At 37.8% G+C, this 18,201-nt stretch overlaps 1 protein-coding gene across 1 annotated transcript in view; it reads right to left on the bottom strand.

Moving 5' to 3' along the window:
* The window catches only part of ROS1 (ROS proto-oncogene 1, receptor tyrosine kinase), a gene marked incomplete at both ends in the record, with an annotated part of 70,680 nt that overhangs the window by 11,631 nt on the left and 40,848 nt on the right, over positions 1 to 18,201 (bottom strand). The window contains 13 exons of the mRNA XM_079550711.1: positions 1,951 to 2,085; positions 3,215 to 3,418; positions 3,868 to 3,965; positions 4,981 to 5,110; positions 7,732 to 7,796; positions 8,049 to 8,211; positions 8,627 to 8,762; positions 9,476 to 9,565; positions 10,174 to 10,361; positions 12,925 to 13,042; positions 13,478 to 13,652; positions 14,677 to 14,853; positions 15,747 to 15,979. Coding sequence (XP_079406837.1) covers positions 1,951 to 2,085; positions 3,215 to 3,418; positions 3,868 to 3,965; positions 4,981 to 5,110; positions 7,732 to 7,796; positions 8,049 to 8,211; positions 8,627 to 8,762; positions 9,476 to 9,565; positions 10,174 to 10,361; positions 12,925 to 13,042; positions 13,478 to 13,652; positions 14,677 to 14,853; positions 15,747 to 15,979 — 1,912 coding nt within the window. The remainder of the gene's footprint in view (positions 1 to 1,950; positions 2,086 to 3,214; positions 3,419 to 3,867; positions 3,966 to 4,980; positions 5,111 to 7,731; positions 7,797 to 8,048; positions 8,212 to 8,626; positions 8,763 to 9,475; positions 9,566 to 10,173; positions 10,362 to 12,924; positions 13,043 to 13,477; positions 13,653 to 14,676; positions 14,854 to 15,746; positions 15,980 to 18,201) is intronic.

Here is an 18,201-nt window from a genome sequence, read left to right as displayed (position 1 = left end):
CATCTACAGACCCCCAAGTCTCTTTTTCAGTTCATTTCCAAGCTTTATGTACCTGCTCTTCTCTTGAGGAAACCAAGATATTCTGGAACAATATCTTAAGGAGGCCAGGGGCAGAACTTCTCATCCCCTACCCCTAAAAAACGAAAACAATCCCACTTCCTAATGCTTTCACACCCAAGGTTTCTGTGTCAACTCTCCTTGCTCTTGCAGTGCAAGCCTACCACAGATTCCTAAACACTTCTCAGCTGAAGTAATTTGGCCTTTGAACTCTCTTCCTATCAACGATGGTTTGTTTTGTCAAATGACAATGAGAAAGCCAAAGTATCGGGAAGACAATCACCGACTGCTGATGTCCCGATGCAGGTTCAAAACCACACGGAGAGCAGCAGGAATGTCAAGAATCTCAGCATGCCATTAATGACCGAACAAAGTAGCAAAAAAGCTATTTAGGCTACTGACAGAAGCTGCACGCAGGTGCTGAGCGTTCACCAAATGAGATAAAAAGACGATACAGGAATCTAAGAGCTCATTCAGCCCCTTGGCTTTCAAAAACCAAGCTGATGCTGTTAGGTCCTGATCCTACAAGTCACAGCCTGTGGATGAGAGTTTAAGCTCTACCTGACATGCTAATTTGTGAGTCCTAGGACTTTAAAAAAAATACTTAGGTCAACTTTTTCTTGTTTCTTCTGAAGATCTTGTTGTTCACTTCAAAGGCAGCTTATAAACCTTTATGTGAGCTTGAACACTGAACTATCATATGGGTATACTTCATCTCCTATGCTTTTTTATTTGTGGGTCAGCTGTCAGGAATTTTTTAAGGAAATATTTTTCAGCAGAAAGTACTGAAACTGAAGTTGCTGTTGGGCTCCCATTAGTGCTGTCATTTCACTTCCAGTTTACACCGTGTTCTTAAAAAAAAAAATTATAACGTCTTCAGTTTCTCCAAATGGTAGTTTTTTCACCCCCCCCCTTTCTTTTAATTGTTAATGCAATATTTCAGCTATATCCAGATAATGATAAGTAATCACCATTCGGAACTAAGAGCATTGTAATTGATGTGGGACCTATTATGGAGATCCAGGCTTGCCAATCACAGGATCAGTTTCAAACCATTTCCTCAGCCCCAGGAGTAAGAATTCTGTACCTTAAGTACCCTCTACTTCCATTTGTAGGACCAGCTGTCAAATGCATTTCTGTGACTGCTTACGCAGAATGGTTGTATAGGATTTGAGACATGAAATTAGGCTATACTGAGTGATCATTGGACTCAGATTCAATTTCCTCATTCATACACCTCTGTCTGGTATAGATATATTATATGCATTCACTTTTTTTCTTTCAATTACAGCTGAATTTTGTACTCACGATACAGTTTGGAATTGAAACCTTTGTTTATCCAGCTCAGCTGAAGTCTAATCAGAAGTGCAGACTTCTTTATTTTGCTCTGCTTCAACTTCTATTGTTGGCTTTTTTACAGAGAGGTCTGCTAAGATGTGCTATCAGTGAGAAAGCCTGTTATGTCTACTATCAATGGCACATGGTATATAGGACCAAGTTAACTCTTCATTACAGTCGTAATAACTTCTAACCAGTTCTGAACTGGTTGTTCACGCATTCCCAGCCTGTTATTACTATTGGATTCATGCCTAAGGCTTAATTTATGTTATCTCTAAAGCCCTGTTTAAAAGACAGCTGTGTATCAGCCATTAAACTTTAAGACTTCATTTTCAGTTCTCACTGAAATTCATGCTCACAGGCAGTTCTACTGGATGAGTTAGGAGCAAAGTGGGCAGCTACAAATGCAAGCTGTTTTATCTAAACAACGAAAAAATGAGTGGATGTTAGATTTTGCAGGGGTGTAAGTAGCCATTCAAAATGATAGTCACCTGGCAATAAAGCTATTGCTGTCTTATAAATATTATCAACAATATATAAACAAAATTAACTTACATGTCATCAGGACAGTTGTTTGGAGATTCCAGCCTTCCTCCTGATCGTACATGGTGTAAAACTTCTATATTGGAAAGACCTGGATATGGCTGTTGACCCAAAGTTAGTGTTTCCCACATTAAGACTCCAAAAGCCCTAAGAAACACCAACAATAAATTTTGATTACCATGGTGATGATGAGCAATCTCCCTATCATCAGGTAATTAAAAGGGCTCCAGTCTAAGAACGAGATTCAGAAAAATTAGGAGCAAGTTGTTTTAACGTGATGTAAAACACTGGACACATCCTTAATCCTGGCTCTAGAATTGCTAAAATAAATATGTACTACTAACACATTTTCCTAGACATGGTGAGATGCAGTACAGCATCCCTAGGCACCACTCTCCATTTTCATATGTCTTCACTTAAACAAGCATTTAGAAATTGCTGGAGGTGTCACTGGAAATGGAGAGAGTTACAAGTTCTCTGAAGTACCACTTATAAAGCAATCAGCACCTCATTGGATTTGGCACAGGGAACTAAGCGGACTTTTTAGATAAAGGTAAGAGTGGCAGTTAAATGGATAGGCTGTAGGGCCGGAAGACTTGATCAAGATTGGTGAGCTGTTGCCCACCAACTGTCACCCATAGCTATCCAATTTGAAACTGTGTGAATCTCAGGTTCAGCAGAACTGAATTGGTTTGCTTTTTTCCAGGACTCCTGACAGGGTCTCTCATTCTTCACCATAAACCCAAATCTGCCCAAATATACCTTGCAAATAAAACTCTGCAGCAAAGTACTTTCCCATAGTCATGCTGAGAAATTTGGGCTTCAAAATAATGAAGTCATCGCTACAGGGTGAAATAGTAAGGGGAAAGTATTTGTTTGTAGGAAGGAAATGTCAATTAACCTAATGGAAAACAAAATGGAAAAAACAGAATATAGGCAGTCAATTCACTGCTCAAACAGGAAAAATAAAAATACAAATAAAAAAATTGGGCCTTGTACAAAACTATTTCATTGAGCAACACAATTTTTTCCCATCCAGGATCCCAGGGCTACAGCCCAGAGCATTAAGTAAAGAAATACTTACAAGCAGATACAGTTGTTGTGCCACGTTTTTTACCAGTTCACAAAAACACCGCATAGGAAGAAATCTATCTTAGCTTGTGAATTATTAGAGATGGAAATATTCAAGCTTATCATTGCTGCTGTAAATCAATATTTTCTTGCTGTGTGATTTACTATTCTTTTCACACTGCTGTGTGTGCCTGCTATAGCTCACCAAACATCGGAGCGATCTGTAAACACGCCATCAATGAGGCTTTCAGGAGCCATCCATCTGACAGGGAGCAGGCCTTCTCCTCTTTTCCTGTAGTAATCATTTTTATAGATATCTCTGGCAAGTCCAAAATCACCAATCTTTACCACTCGGGAGCAGCTCCCATATCGCTTCTCAGACACAAGGCAGTTGCGAGCAGCCAGGTCCCTGAATTTTATAGAAACAAGAAGATGGAGTCAGCTTTGCAGAGTGACTCAGGTCAGAAGAGATCTCCAGAGGTCAAATGGTTCAACGTTCTGTAGAGAACAGTGTCACTCCTCAGGTTAGATCAGGTGGTTAGTTAAATTTTTATATCTTCAAGGCTGGTGATGCCACAGCTTCCTTGGGCAACCTGTTTCAGTGATTGATCCTGCTCATTGTGAACAACATATTCTAGTTTCCCTTGCTTCCCTGGTAGAAAATCTTAGAGTAGCCCATCATTTTTTGAGAAAATTGTAAGTAATTTTAACAGAAAAGCATAACTTCTTGTTTTAATCCAGTTCTCTTACCCTTCCTGTTATATTGTGACATCTTTTCCAGGTATTTTGTCCCAGGTAAGATAATTAGTCTTGGTACTGGGGGTAAAGCTTGAAAGATGAAGGAAATAAATTCTGTACCTGTGTATGAAACGCATTTTCTCTAAATAGGCACAACCTTTGCAAATATCCAAGCATATATCCAAGAGGTCAGTCAATGTCAATAAGGGACTCTGGAACTACAAGAAACAAAGACAGTGTTAGCCACATCTCCTGCCTTTACAAACTCAGAATGACAGCCTCCCCAGTACTAGAGTATTCCTACTACAGTAGTCATAGTAGAACAATACCATGCAAAGATGGTATTGTTTTCTCATCTGAAATTTATAGGATTTTTGCAAAACAGGTGCAAAGTATCTGTGTGCCAATAGAGCAAATGCTAATTAGTTGCAGAGTAAACTGCTAAATCACTACACTGCAAGGCAGGATAACACATCCTGTTCTTTGATTTGGGGCTAAGAATATCCTGGGACCTTCAGAATTGCTTCTTTGCTGTAGTGGAAGAAATGGGACACCAAATATTTCCTCCTGCTATTATATCAGGTTTGCTTGCTGCTGTATATTAGTGAGTAGAATAGGTTATTTCTATAGAATACACGTACGTCCTTTTCAGTAGGCTTCAACACTGACTGTGCATTTGATGTGATCATATAAATGAAATAGACACCTGCTACGGTGCTCTAAAATTCCAGTGTCAAGTCCCTTTGACATAAACTCATACCATTAATATTCTTAATCTTCATGCTGACTATGAAAGTTAATTAACTTCTTAATTAAAGAGGTTTATTGTTTATTCTTTTCTCCTCTTTCCTCTGAAGACTTTTGGGATACAGCCACAACGACAACAACAACTGTGAGAACTAGTGGACCAGATACATGACCACTATTATATGTTATAACTTTTCTAAGGGCTCTTTACAGTGTTCATAGAGAAGTACTCAACAGACACATCACGACTGAAAAAAATTCCACTTTTAATCAGTGTTTTAATGGTATTCAACATGACACTCAATCTTCTTCACAGCAACTCTGAATGCCTGGTCAGCACTCAATGCTGAGATCCCAGGGCATTAGCCAGGTCTTCTTCTGCAAATGCAAAAGGAACTGGACATCAGCATGGCCTTTAAGGAAGATTAAAACCAAGAAACTGTGGGCAGATAAGTGTTAAAAATAGATCCCTTGAGGTCATCCTACCTTTTGCTTTCTGGCTCCTCGTAAATAGCTAAGCAGATCTCCTCCTTCCATCAGCTCCAGTATAAGGTACTGAGGTTCATTTAACAAGCACACTCCGAGTAGCTTCAGAATGTGAGGATGATCAAATTTACTAAACAGAAATAAATGACTGTAAGATTAAGTATGAAAAATATAATTGATTGACAATTATTTGCATATACCTACAAGTAGTGAATCGGTTTATCGTTTACAATCCCACCTCCATGAACATCATGATTTAGTAACTTAAATTGCCTTGATTTGCTTAGTCATGGGGCAATTCTGTGACATCCTTTCAAAGCACGAGTTTACACTGTGCTTTGACAGGCACTGTAACACATGCATGCATGTTAAAGGCATGCTTCATCGTATTTACATGAAGTGAGACAAGATACCCAAAGGTAATCTCATCTAGGAATAACATGAATTGCCACTTGTGCACTGGAAGTATCTCTACTATTTTAGTAGAGTATTCCTACTACAGTAGTCATAGTAGAACTACTGATTTAGAGAAACGCACAGAGAGAAATGGAAGCATAAGGCACAATACCATCATCTTACAGTCTAGAGAACTGTTTTGTTCAACTGTTTTTATTTTATCAAGATAAACAAAACACTCATGAGAAGAACTAGCAGGTATGAGAGTAACTGCTTGTATGTGTCCAAAGTCTTGGGATTATGACAGAGAAATCAGCCCTCTGCGATCTTGCAACTTACAAACAGTGCAAAATATTCACTGACTCTTTCAGGGACCGTGTTTTTACAACCACATTTATTATGTTTGAAAATAGTTTTCTCTTTGCACTGCTGTGTGAAAGGACTTGCACCATCAGCCAGAGAAACATGACCCTGTTGGGAAAACTGAACACATCACTGTTAGGTGGTGTCTAAAGTGCTGTCAAATGCACCAGAATAAACAAACAAATACAACAGAGGAACATTTTCCTTCTAACCTCTTTCAGTTCATTTAATCTTAGGCGTGGGCAAAAGCTCTTCAGCAAAAAGTGTGATTTTGAATTTGACAGTTCCCCCGCAGCGCATACCTCTCAATCAGACAATGTTGTCACTCTTAAGAACAAAAAAAGAAGAAGGAAGGCGCACCTGATTTTTCCTTACAGTTCCTGCAGTCCTTCCTCTACTGAGCTGTTATTTCTTATTTCCAAAGTAATGGGAGGCACCCCTGCTACGTATATTTATACACAAATGATCCACCAATAACAAATATCAAATTATTGTTTGACATACGGATAGCTCAAAACTTTTTCCACTACTGCATAGCAATAAGTAGAAGAAACTTATAGTCCTTGCTTAGCTAGGACAGCAGAACACTACTGAATGTACTCCCAGAATGCAAGCAACATTTAAACACAGAATATCAGGGTTTGTAAACTACCAGAGCCACCTATGCAACCTCTTTGTCTTTGGCTTAATTTGAGACTTCACCGAAGAACATCAAGAAAAGTCTCTAACCTTTCCATGAGGAAACCAAATCATTCTTTTTCACTTTAAAGAAATATTTAAAGCTTATAAAACATGCCTTTTTATTATTATGATTTAATGACTACTGGAAATATGTAACACCTAACCTTTCCTATTCTCTCTGTCTCATTTAACTGGTATACGTGCGGGCCCACAGTAGCATTTAAATTTAAATCTAATAAATTCCAATAACATATTTTTACAGGATTTCTCAGTTTGGTTTTATAGCTAAAAAAAACCACAACAACATGAAAAAGCAGAATTGGAGAAGCTCTGAGTATATGTAATTTCCATACTACATAGAGAGGAATTTTTAACCGGCTTTATGACTGCCAGGTAGACATAGGAAGTTTGCACACAGCACTTGCTCTTCATCATTAATTTACACCATCATTACATGATTTCATTTTAAATTTCACCAGCCTTTTACTCCTTTCAGTGTACAGTGCTTGGTAAAAGTCAGGCAAAGTAATGAAAGATATAGATACATTTTAACTGTAAACAAAACAGAACAAAAAAAACACTAAAAATCAATTTCAAATTTAGTAATATTACATTTTCTGTGCAGGAAATGAAATATTTCATTTTTCAAAATATGTTTCTAATCCTGCATTTATGAAATGGAAGTCAAGGAAGTGTAGATTAACACATCTGAAAGCCACATTGTACTTCAAAATCAAACAAAACTTAATTTCAGTTTCTACTAGTCTCTGTGGAGAGAGAACAAGAACAAGAACTTCAAGCTGACATGCAGACTTTTCCATGTCAAGTTCTCACACTGCAGACGTGTATTATCTTTTCTGGGTGCACCTCAGTACAATAGGTATGTGGCAGCCTCTAGTGGTAAGTATGTGCGTTTTTAAAAAACAATTTCCATAGTAAATTGAAACTGCTAGGCATAAGCTTGTTTTGATGCATTTATTTTGATAAAATAATGCCAGCCAAATGTTGCTATTTACCTTTAATGACTTAGTTCTAGGGGAACAGAGAGACTGAAATATCTCAATCCAAAACCTAACAAATCCATTCTATCAATATATCAAATTTGCAATCCAAATCTTAAATTTTGCAAAAGAGTTTTATAGCTTCAGTTTCATGAGATTAATCAGTAGCAATCTGAGGTGCTTTAGAAGAAATAGGAGACTACCCCAAAACACCACATCTGAGAAAAGCACTGCTCTCATTCCTATCAAAGTCCACCACACTCACATGAGAGCAGTTTTGAAGGATACCCAATGGCAAAGCTCTTCCTACCTCATTAAGTGCGCCTCCTTCAAGAATTCACTCTTCTCTTGATCTGTTGCACCCCTCTTCAAAGTCTACTCAACAGAAAGCATAAGAACACTTATGTCACCATCACTTTTAGAACATATAGGTGACATGGACACAGCCTTAAATACATGGTATTTTCCAGCAGTTGTTACAAAGTGATAGATTCAGTTTTAAGTGACTTGCAAGAAATCCAGCAAGGAAATATCTAAATCTCTCAATGCTCGTTTCAGTTGCGTAACATCTGAGCCAAATCTCTGCAATTCCATTCTGTTTCCAGAGGACTACACAGATGTGATTACCTTGACTGCTACTTTGGATTCCCCACTTCCGTCTGCCAGGATATCTAATGCAGTCCCTTCATACACCTCTCCAAATGCTCCACTTCCTAACAACTTGTGTAGGTTCAATTTGTCCCGAGAAAAAGCTGGCAATGACTCGATCTCTGCTTGAGAAGGAAGAGTGCTGCAAAACATCAATACTAGTCACTTGTTAATAGTTAAAAATGCTTGACACTATATAAAATTCTTCCTTATATGAATCTGATGCTATTTGACTCATGAACTACATTTAGGGGGAGTTTGGGTGAAACCTGAATGTTCTGGAATCTCTTGGAAAACACCATGTCTCCTTCCCTCCCCCTTCACTTGTGTTTTTTGCTAAAGTGAGCACTCAGCGTGGGATAGAGGAAATCCAGGCCAGGCTGTATACCAGGGAACTAGCTTGGCAGGGCATATTTCAGAGCAGACCTGCCCTCTGAGCAGATGCGGCTCCCATCATCGCATCAGGTTGTCAGGGATGAGAATGTTGATAAAAACCAATCCAGGGAAGCCCTCTTCTGTGTTTTTGTCCTGAAAATCCATTTCCTCCAAGGGCATACCTGACAGCATAACATGCATTGGCTAATCCCACTGTCTCAGCCATCCCCCTGAGTTGAGCTAATTCTTTATCTTCCTTGACAAGCACTATCTGCCCAGTTAAGGTTGGTTTTCTTGATTTCCGTCTTTGGTGCCATACTGGAATAGAAAAGAAGACCACAAGATATTTTACTCCGAGAGCATCCCAGAATGTGAGTAGGCTCTGAAAGGCGGCAAGGTCGTTGCTTTTTTTTTCTTTTTGTCATTCTGTACAGCATGACCCTTTGGCAGCAAGCATGAATGAGCCACTACCTTTTCCCAAAGAAGACAGAAAATTGAGAAATTAGGCAAGCATCCACTTCCGTATGTGACAAGTGCAAAACCCAAAGAGCTGGTGCAATATCACATGGCAAAGATGAGGAATGAGAGGATAGGACCCTCATATCTAGATATTTATATTACAGAGTAATCTCTGCATCCTTCCTTCAGGAAAAAGGCTGAAGGGGATAAAATGAATTCTTTTGGTGAATAAACGCAATACCTAACTTGCAAATTACAAGTTTTCATTAGGATATGTGAGAACTTCAGAGCTCCTTCAGCATTTCTATGCTGTTTCTACAAGGAATCTACAGTAATAAATGCCTTAAGATAGAGTGAACTGTTATCCTTTCCTAAATGTTGAATAGGTAACCATACATCTCTAAGACCTCAAAAGATGAGAGCACAGAAATTCCCTCCTGCTTCCATACTGCAGATTGTTCAGCATTTCCCCAGACCTGGAAGCCCATCATCTCCTGCTATCTGAAATGCCTGGCAAACCAAGGATATGCAAAAAAAAAAAAAAAAAAAAAAAAAAAAAATCAACCACATACCAAAACCAAACAGTATGATCATAGTCAAGCCCAGTACAACTGCTCCAATCACAGCAACAATAGCAGTGATATCTGGAGAGGTCACAGTATCTGTTAAACAGAAGGGGAAAACTGGTAAATGACTGTGTATATGAACTGTATCAACCTAACTGAAAGATCCTAGAGTTGCTTAGAGTTGCCTGCTGTGTAAGTATCTTTCTCAGCACAAAGCTCTCTTTTAAGCTATGTGGACACATCTATATTTGGTCAAATTAGTTCTCTTCCTCTAGGTTTTGACTGTTCATGCTCTGATAACCCACAGTATGTATGTAAAGAGAATGTGCCAACTGCTCGATCACTCAGGATGGGATTTTCAAAAACAACAGCAGTGTACAGACCTAGAATTCTGACGGACATCAAGTAGTAATTTTCACATCTTTATCCAGCATGGAAGCTTGCATTTACTTCAAGATTTACATCATGATGCAAAGTGTGGGTCCATGGAGAAAAATCAGTATAAAGAAGAAAAATCAAAGTTCAGGCCCACTGTTCCGTGCAAAGCAGTGGCAATTGGGGTTACAGTGTAAATGCTACCAGTAATTACCCTGCAGACACATTCTTTGTGCAACAACTTCATCATAAAATAGGTCTCTCTTCTGAAATGAGTTTATTTATTCTGGAAAAACTTGATTAACAAAGCATAGAAGTGTAGGACATACCTTTAGCCAACACAATATCTTTGCTTATGTCACTGTATTCACCAAGCCCCAGCATATTTGCAGCTGCTACTCTGAATTGAAAAGTTCCTTCTAAGTTCTCGGCCTTCCATGTGCAAAGGCTGTCACAAGATCCATTGTAAACCACCATCCACAAAGACTTCACTTTGTTGGTGTTGCCAGACTGCTTCCTACAACAGGCACAATGAAATAACCCAGGTATAATATTAATGCAGTAAGTGTTGTTCATTACTTCTCCTCCATTCTTCACTTTCACAGCTTTCTCAAAATCTCTTTGCCTGCAGGAAATCTCAATCTGTTCATGGGGTTTTGGCTCTGCAGCAGAAAATTGTACCATTCCATTTCAGCAATGCCAGAAATCACACATTCTCAGTTTGGCATAGGAAATGAAATGCTATAACATTTTAGATGTACAAAGCTGCAGCACACTTTCATCCATGTCAGTGCACATCTTACAGCCAAGGTTTCACAACTTCTTATTCAGTTTTCAGAAAAAAGAAAAAACCAAACACAACAACAGTGTTTATTTTGTGTACTGTTAGAAGTTTTTGCTTTCCTGGGCCTAGAGTAATTCAGTGGCTCTTGTGCATCAGGTTTCACAAGCTAAATAGGAAGCAAGTCATTGGCAGGGAAGACACAATTCTTTAGCTAGCCAGGTTCCCATAGTATCTGCTGACTGCTGCATATATTTCTTCCATTCCCCATTGGACTGAGATTGATTGCTCATAATAAATCCAGAGCTGATTATTCACCAACCAGACCACACATTAAACTTGAAAGGCAATATGTGAAATATCATTTCATGTCACACAGGACTGTAATATTTCATATGAGATGACCTTCATGAGTATGTCAATCACTCTCCCAATATGCTTCAATTAAGAAAAAAAGCCAAACACTTCTAAACCAAAAGACAAGTAAAAACTATACCTTCATGTTCACATCCTAACCATAACTGTAAGAAAAATGGGTTATTTCAGAAGGCTATGCAAAAATTTTCTAGAATAATATAGGTCTGACTTAACACTTTTTTGAAGGGCATAGAGATACCTTGAGGTTCAAAGTGCAATTCTGCATATTCTCTGCATATGTGCATTGAAGCTGGAGAAGAAAAAAATGTATTTCCTTAATCTAAAAAAAGCCTCAGTGATGCAGTATGATTCCAGAGATTAATATGAAGCTGGAGGCTGGAGAACACAGCAGCTAAGAGACAGTCCTGACCTGGGCCACAGCAAGTCAGGCTTAATGTGGCTGTTGGCACGTCAAAATTATTGTGGTCTCATAGCATGAAAGTCAGTGCTGCTGTACACTCACAGAACTGTTCGGAACCTAACAGCACCAGAAAAATATTTCTGAGTGAAAACTTAAGTAAAGTATGCTCAACACCACAGTGCTGTGAATCTTTAACTTTCATAAGCACTGAATTGATTGAGGAAAAGGAAATATTAGATTCCCTCTATCACCGCTCATTTAAAACGTCTTAGGAATATCTCAGGAAATTGAACCTCCTTCAGTTTTAAATAATTAAAAACTAATTAAACCTTTCACTGACTGCATTAAACACATTTGGCCAAATATTGGTCAAAATAATGAGAACTTTCAAAGTCACAGCCGTCAACAATATGCTCTAACCCATCCATTCAGCCCTTATATTGCTAGTGCAAGAATACATGTGAAATAGCACTCAGTGGAGTCTAGTAAGTGTGACATGTGCAGTTCAAGTGATTTGTATTTGACAAATTACTATAAATATTATCGAATCTTCTCATATTTGTGAGACTATCTTATGACTCTTCCTGGCAGCACTATATGAGCTTTCCTTACATCCACTGAATGCTAAGATATTTCAATATATATTTTAGCTGAGAATATTTGCTAAATATTTGAAAATTCAGATTTGAAAGATTTCCAAATGTTTCAGTGAAAAATGTATATCCAAATATATTCCTATATTTCAAGGATTGGTCTGGAAATGTTGTTAGTGTACATTCAGTGTTTTCTAGGAATTGATGTCAAAAAGTGGCTACTTATTTTACAGAAGGATGAGATCCTACGAGAAGGGTCATTAACATCACTGACATTTCACTATTCCTATAAAAAATATATTGAAAGCCCTTGAGATCTCATATCTGTATTAGCAAAAATGATTAGTTCTATCAGGTGTACTTCAAATTGTCCAGAATCTAAACACAACCCCAATAATCTTCTGAAAACTCAGAACAAGTGAAAATGCATATTCAAAGCAGAGAAAATTAAAATTGCGCATTGGTTCAGAAATTTCATACTTTATGTCCTTTATGTCAACAAATCATGAGTCCACCTATCTCTTAAATACAATTGCAAAAGCAATTACAGAATAAGTGGATGTTGCTAATAGGAATCCGTCTTGTGATAGCAAGACACAAGGCTGATTTACCCTCCTAGTCTGTACAAAAGCCCAAGCAATGACAATTTCAAAGACAACTAATTCTCAGCAATTTCCAAAACATCCACATTGTTTTGGGCTCAAAGGGCAGCTCAGAATCATCAGAGATATTCCCTGACCTATGGATGCATAGCACCTCGTGCTTCCTCAGAGGAAAGTGGTTGACTGCAATATGCTTGGCACCAGATTAGTCCACCTGTCCATGTATTTGAACAACCAGACAAAGTCTCTAACAAAGCCTGTTCCTGCTCACCTTGTTTTTTTCTGGATTGCTCCCTAGGTAACAAATAGCATCACACATCGCTTACCTGCTTTCTAAGATGTAGTAGGTGAGGTTGCTTCCATTGTCTTCAGCCTTTTCCCACTGTACAGAGTTTTTAGAGTCTTCTGCTCTTTTGGGTGTTCCCGGCTTACTGGGAACACCAGCTTTGGCCAAATGGGGAAGATACAAACATTTTCAACATGTACAGCAAAACAAAAGGCTAACAGAGCAAAATTTAGACATGTACAAGACTGGACATACAAAAGGAGCAAAGATCAGCATCAGTAATACCCCATGAAAAATTAGTCTTTGGCGTTCTCTTTGTGATGGACAAGTTTCAAAATTTTCACTCACATGCAGCTTTTCATGAGTAGTTACGAGTTAATATGGATATTGGCATTTCATCTCAATTTCCCTCACTCTTTTCCCCATGTTCCACTTGAAGTGAATCTTAATTTCTTGGTGTTCTGTTACTTATTTTCCAAAAGTATTAGGTCCTGGCATAAGAAAATTACCTGCTAAATTTTACAAAATATGTTTTGATGATTCATGTTCTGAAAATAGTACTAAAATCTTGTTTTCCTATGCTATGTGCTTACCTGTAGTTTTAAAGCTTGTTGGAAAGGAAGTGCTCTTCATTCCTGTAATATATACTACTGTTGCTCTTACAAGATAATTGGAAGAAGGAAGAGTTCCCGTGAGATTGCATGTGTAAACAGGGCCTATAGTACATGTAGTGCTTGCAGGAGAAAACCAATCACTTCTTGTTTGCCACTAGAAAAATAAAATATCATCATAGTCAGCTTTCTTACTCTCTTGAAAATATATCACAGGTTATTTGTGGATATATAACCACCTTGCTACATTTTAATACTGTAGGAGAGAGGTTATGCATGTGTTTTTTCAATCACAGGATTTTATCTTGTTAGAGACCAAGAACACAAAAACTAGTTTTATTTCCCCCTTTGCTTTCAGAAAACCTGCAAGTCTTGGTAACCACAAAGGACAACAGATTAAGTGATCCTTTTGCACAGCTAAAAGGAGCCTTTCCCTTGCTTAGCTCTGTGCAGCTTGTGTTTCTAGATCACTGTGACATAGCCATAAGTTCAGTTTGCCATCACGCAGTTGAAAGGAGATGGTTTAATGGAGTTTGATGCTTTTTTTATGGCAAGTGGGAAACATCTGGTGTAGGCTTCCTGGATCTGATTATCTGTATCAAGAAATCTATGTGATCTAGTTTAGCACAGGACATTTTCTGTGTCTGGTGGTCTAAACATTAAAACCTGAAGCTCCCATCCTTGCTGCTGTCACTGCTGCACTTATCTCTGCAGTCTGCACTATCGCACCTGTTTTTACATCCAGCATTTTCTCCTAACTACTATCATAGGAAAATAAAATTCAGATACCAGGTTGTAGCTGACATTTAGTGCCAAACATCCTTTTCTTTATTTTCTTTTGCAGAGTAGACATACAGCTCACAGTTAACAGACAGACTGGAGGAGAGCAGTGAGGAAAGAGGGAGGGAACTATACTGAAACAGGAGACCCAAGAGGAATTCTGGTGGGGTCATCCAGGATGTCCTTTGGCACTGTGGAGTATTAAATGCTGCAGCTGCACTCCTCCTTGTTCCTGGCAAATGCTGCCTCCATCCTGCTTCTTCTGAGTCACTAAGACTGACATCACTGTGCCCAAATTAACCACTGAGATTCTTCATATATGCCCTGCCATGCTATCTTGCTCACCAGGATAGAACTGGGTTATGTTTAATCTGATATGGAAAAAAATTAAGTATTTTTACCTTACGCAGCTCAAACCAGAAGCTGGTTCCATTGATGTGCAGAGGAGCTCTCCATTCTAGCTGGAAACTGGTATTTCTGGGGATTATTTTGGAAGGTGAAATTGGAGACTCAAAAGTTTTTGCAGTAACAGAGACACTTTCAGAAAACCAGTTCTCATTGGGATGAAAAGCAAGAACCTAGTAAAGAAACAGATGAAATGTACAGTACAAGACCAGGTAGAAAAGGTGGCTTTAGAGTGTTTGGAAGGATAGCCATTTTAAAACAAGGTAATATTTTGGCAATCCAGGATTAAACGTTCTATGCTTCAGTGTTACATATCTTTAGGATGAATGTCAGTGGTTTCTGCAGTCCCCCTACTCACAGAATCTTTTCAGTTTCATCTTTCTCACTAAAACTCTTCTTCTTTTAGATCCTTCCTAAATGCCACAGATTCTTACACCAGTATGCAGACATTACATCACATGCTGGATCACAAAAACACGATATCAGATACTTCTTTTGTTTTATTAGACTTTTTTTTTCTTTTTTACTAAAGAAAAAAAATATTAAAGGAAAAAAAAGCAATTGGTAAAACAACTAAGTCCACTATTCATATAATAATAAAGTTCCCATTCATTGAAATTTTCAGAGCTTTTGCTCCTAAGATAAAACTTCATCTATTAGCTACGATTCATTTCACTCACACAGCCCTGCTTATTACACCACATCGAGTGCTTTGGAGTTAGGTGGCCTCCTTGCAGAAAGGAGGTTTTTCATCTGTTGATTGTCCTTCAGCATGTATCAGGGCAACCACAGCAAGACTGTAGCAGAAATTCCTATTTAGTCTTGATGTCGGTGATATGCTCCCACAATAGAAAATATTTCAGTTAAAGGATTTCATCCGAAAAACTCATATGGAAATAAATTGTGATGTTTGATTTTCTTTAATGAGAAGACTAGAGGACTGAGAGAAATCTGTCAATTTTTGAACTTATATTTTCAAAATAGACATACATATTTACAGAGAAGCAGTCTGAAAACTTGCAGGTTAGTAACAGACAGGTACTGATTATACTGCTTGTGATTATACCTTGAACAAATTGTTTGTTCCAGACTGGAGATCACTGACAGACCATGAAAGCGTCCCATTTGGAAATTCACTTTTTCTCAAGGGAGCTTCTGGGAACAAAGACAATAAATTGACAGAGATTTGATAGCGGATGGATTCTAGAGGTCCATTTGGCTCCAGAGGCTCACTCCAAGATATGTTGATAGTAGTGTCGGACAAAACCACTGCCTTAACGGAATCAACTTCCTCTGGTACTGGAAGAGAAATTAAAATGAATCTACTTTTGGTATGGATCTCACTGTTTTGCTCTTTTTTGTTTGACTGATTTTTAGACAAATGAAATGTAATGGAGGAAGGAAATACAAGTTATGAATATGGTAGTATTCTTGGCTATTGCACCATGCATGCAGGCAAAAACATTGCTGGTGTCCTAAAAACAGAACTCCTGCTCTTTCTTATCAGTTTCAGATTTGAATGCAGTAAGACGATAACTTGGATATGCACTAAAAAAAAATACCCATGCTCTTTCCCAACTGGAAAGAAGAAATCCTCAAATTTGACTACGTATCACAATATTTTTTAAAAGATACGTTCAAAGATTAATTAAATCCTTCAGGTTGGGCTCTATGAATTGAACAGTTCCAATATAATGTAAAGCTGATTTATTTTTCATCTGGTCTAAAAGTTAGATTTATTTTATAGAGTTATTTTGGAACACTTTATACTTAAATATCTAGAAAAAAATAAGTTTCTGCATAGCTTCCATGTCTTCTGCTTTCTATAAAGAAATCATTAAACTCAAGATTTCTCATATAATACATGAGGTTGGCCTTTGACCTAAACTCATCTAAGATGTCCCTCTGTTACTGCTAAGCAAAGAGAAGATAGTTGCCAAGATAGTAAATCGTCACATACTCATGAGATGTACAACATCTCCAAATTTCAGTGGTGAATAGAAATACTGTATTCTGGATTGCCAGTCAAATGGACAGTAAGTAATTTACAAAAGAAAAAAATATTTGCAAACTGATCGTGTAAGCAGGATTGAGTTGAACTGTTGTTAAATAAAACACAACCCCCTCAAGTTCATTTTTCCATAAGTTCATGTATTCTTCAGTTCTTTATTTTGTCCAGTTCAGAATCTCACAATTAATGAGATTTATTTTGTTTACTTTGAGAGGTGTTTCTAGATTCCAAGAACAAAGTATTCACCAAGACAGCTTGTTATATAGGGTCTGCAGAAGAGGAAGCTAGCTGAGAACTCCTGAGCATTTCTTGCTATCATTTACAATTTTTTTCAGAAATATATTCTCTGAGCTATGTAAGCGAGAAACTTGGCTTGTTGGTCTATTTTCCATGCCAGCAGACTTCTCACTAGCTCTTTTGTAAAAAATAAACTCTTCCCTTGGATCTCTGTGACCACTAATTGAACTGGTAAGTGGAATGCCCCAACTCTGTGTTAAACATTCTTTCCTTCCCTTTGAACTGTGCAGATACATAAAGAGTTAAAAGTTGTTACACTATCTAGATTCCCAATATTTCAGAATTAAGAGAACATATTCTCTAATTTATGCCTTAGCAGCAAGGACTCCAGGCTATTTCAGTGAAATGTGCAGAAGCTAAGCTCACAAGGAAGGCAAATGCCTTGTTTCACCAGCTAAAAGATATGTGGAGGAAGAGTGACACTCTGTGGCAAGAGGAATGCATTTATTTTTCCAAGTTGTACTTTTTTCATTCCTTCTATTTTCCTATTTGTTAGAAAGTACAGATTAATCCAAGCTTCTATCATTTAATTACAGAATTGAGGGAAAGAGAGGGAATGTACGCTGCTTCTGAGGTGTGAAATAGCATACACACTTCAAGAGGCTCTAGTAGCATCTGATTACAATTTAAACTAGCAGTTACATTCATGAAATTGAGAACACAAGTGCTGGGACACAAACACATTCTAGTCACAGCTGGTTGGAAAATTTTCAACAAATTGTGAAAAGCTCTAAATGTTGATGAAAATACCTGCTAAACTGCTCAGGGTTTGGGATTTCTTCTTCATCTTCTTTTTTTTTTTTTTTTTTCTCTCATTATTATAATTTATTTTCTTTTTTCTATTTTGTTTTCAGACTTCATTTGTTTTGGTCACAGTGTTTTGTTTTGCCCAACTGAAGAATTTTGTTTTGAGTTTTGTGTTTCACTTGACTTGAGACTGAAAAATTCCATTTCAGTGGAGCAACCCAGTCTCTCATTTCATGTTCAACATTCAAGTTCCTCCACGGAAAGGGTGTACATTGCTGCAGGTTGGCTCAGTTTACCACACAAAGAAGCAAGAGTGTGAATTCCTGCCACATCCCAATAGTATCCAATCTTACTCAATCAGCAAGTCATATGAATTTTGCAGTACAGACACAGATTCCCATGCAAAGAATTGAAATTGACTTCTTATAGGTCAGCTTTGCTTACCTTCTGCAACATACTCCTTAGT

The sequence above is a fragment of the Tetrao urogallus genome (genome assembly GCF_951394365.1).
Source record: "Tetrao urogallus genome assembly, chromosome: 2".
In the NCBI taxonomy this organism is placed as follows: Eukaryota; Metazoa; Chordata; class Aves; order Galliformes; family Phasianidae; genus Tetrao; species Tetrao urogallus.
Note: the sequence above shows the minus strand (reverse complement) of the source record. Positions and strands in the feature narration are given on the sequence as shown.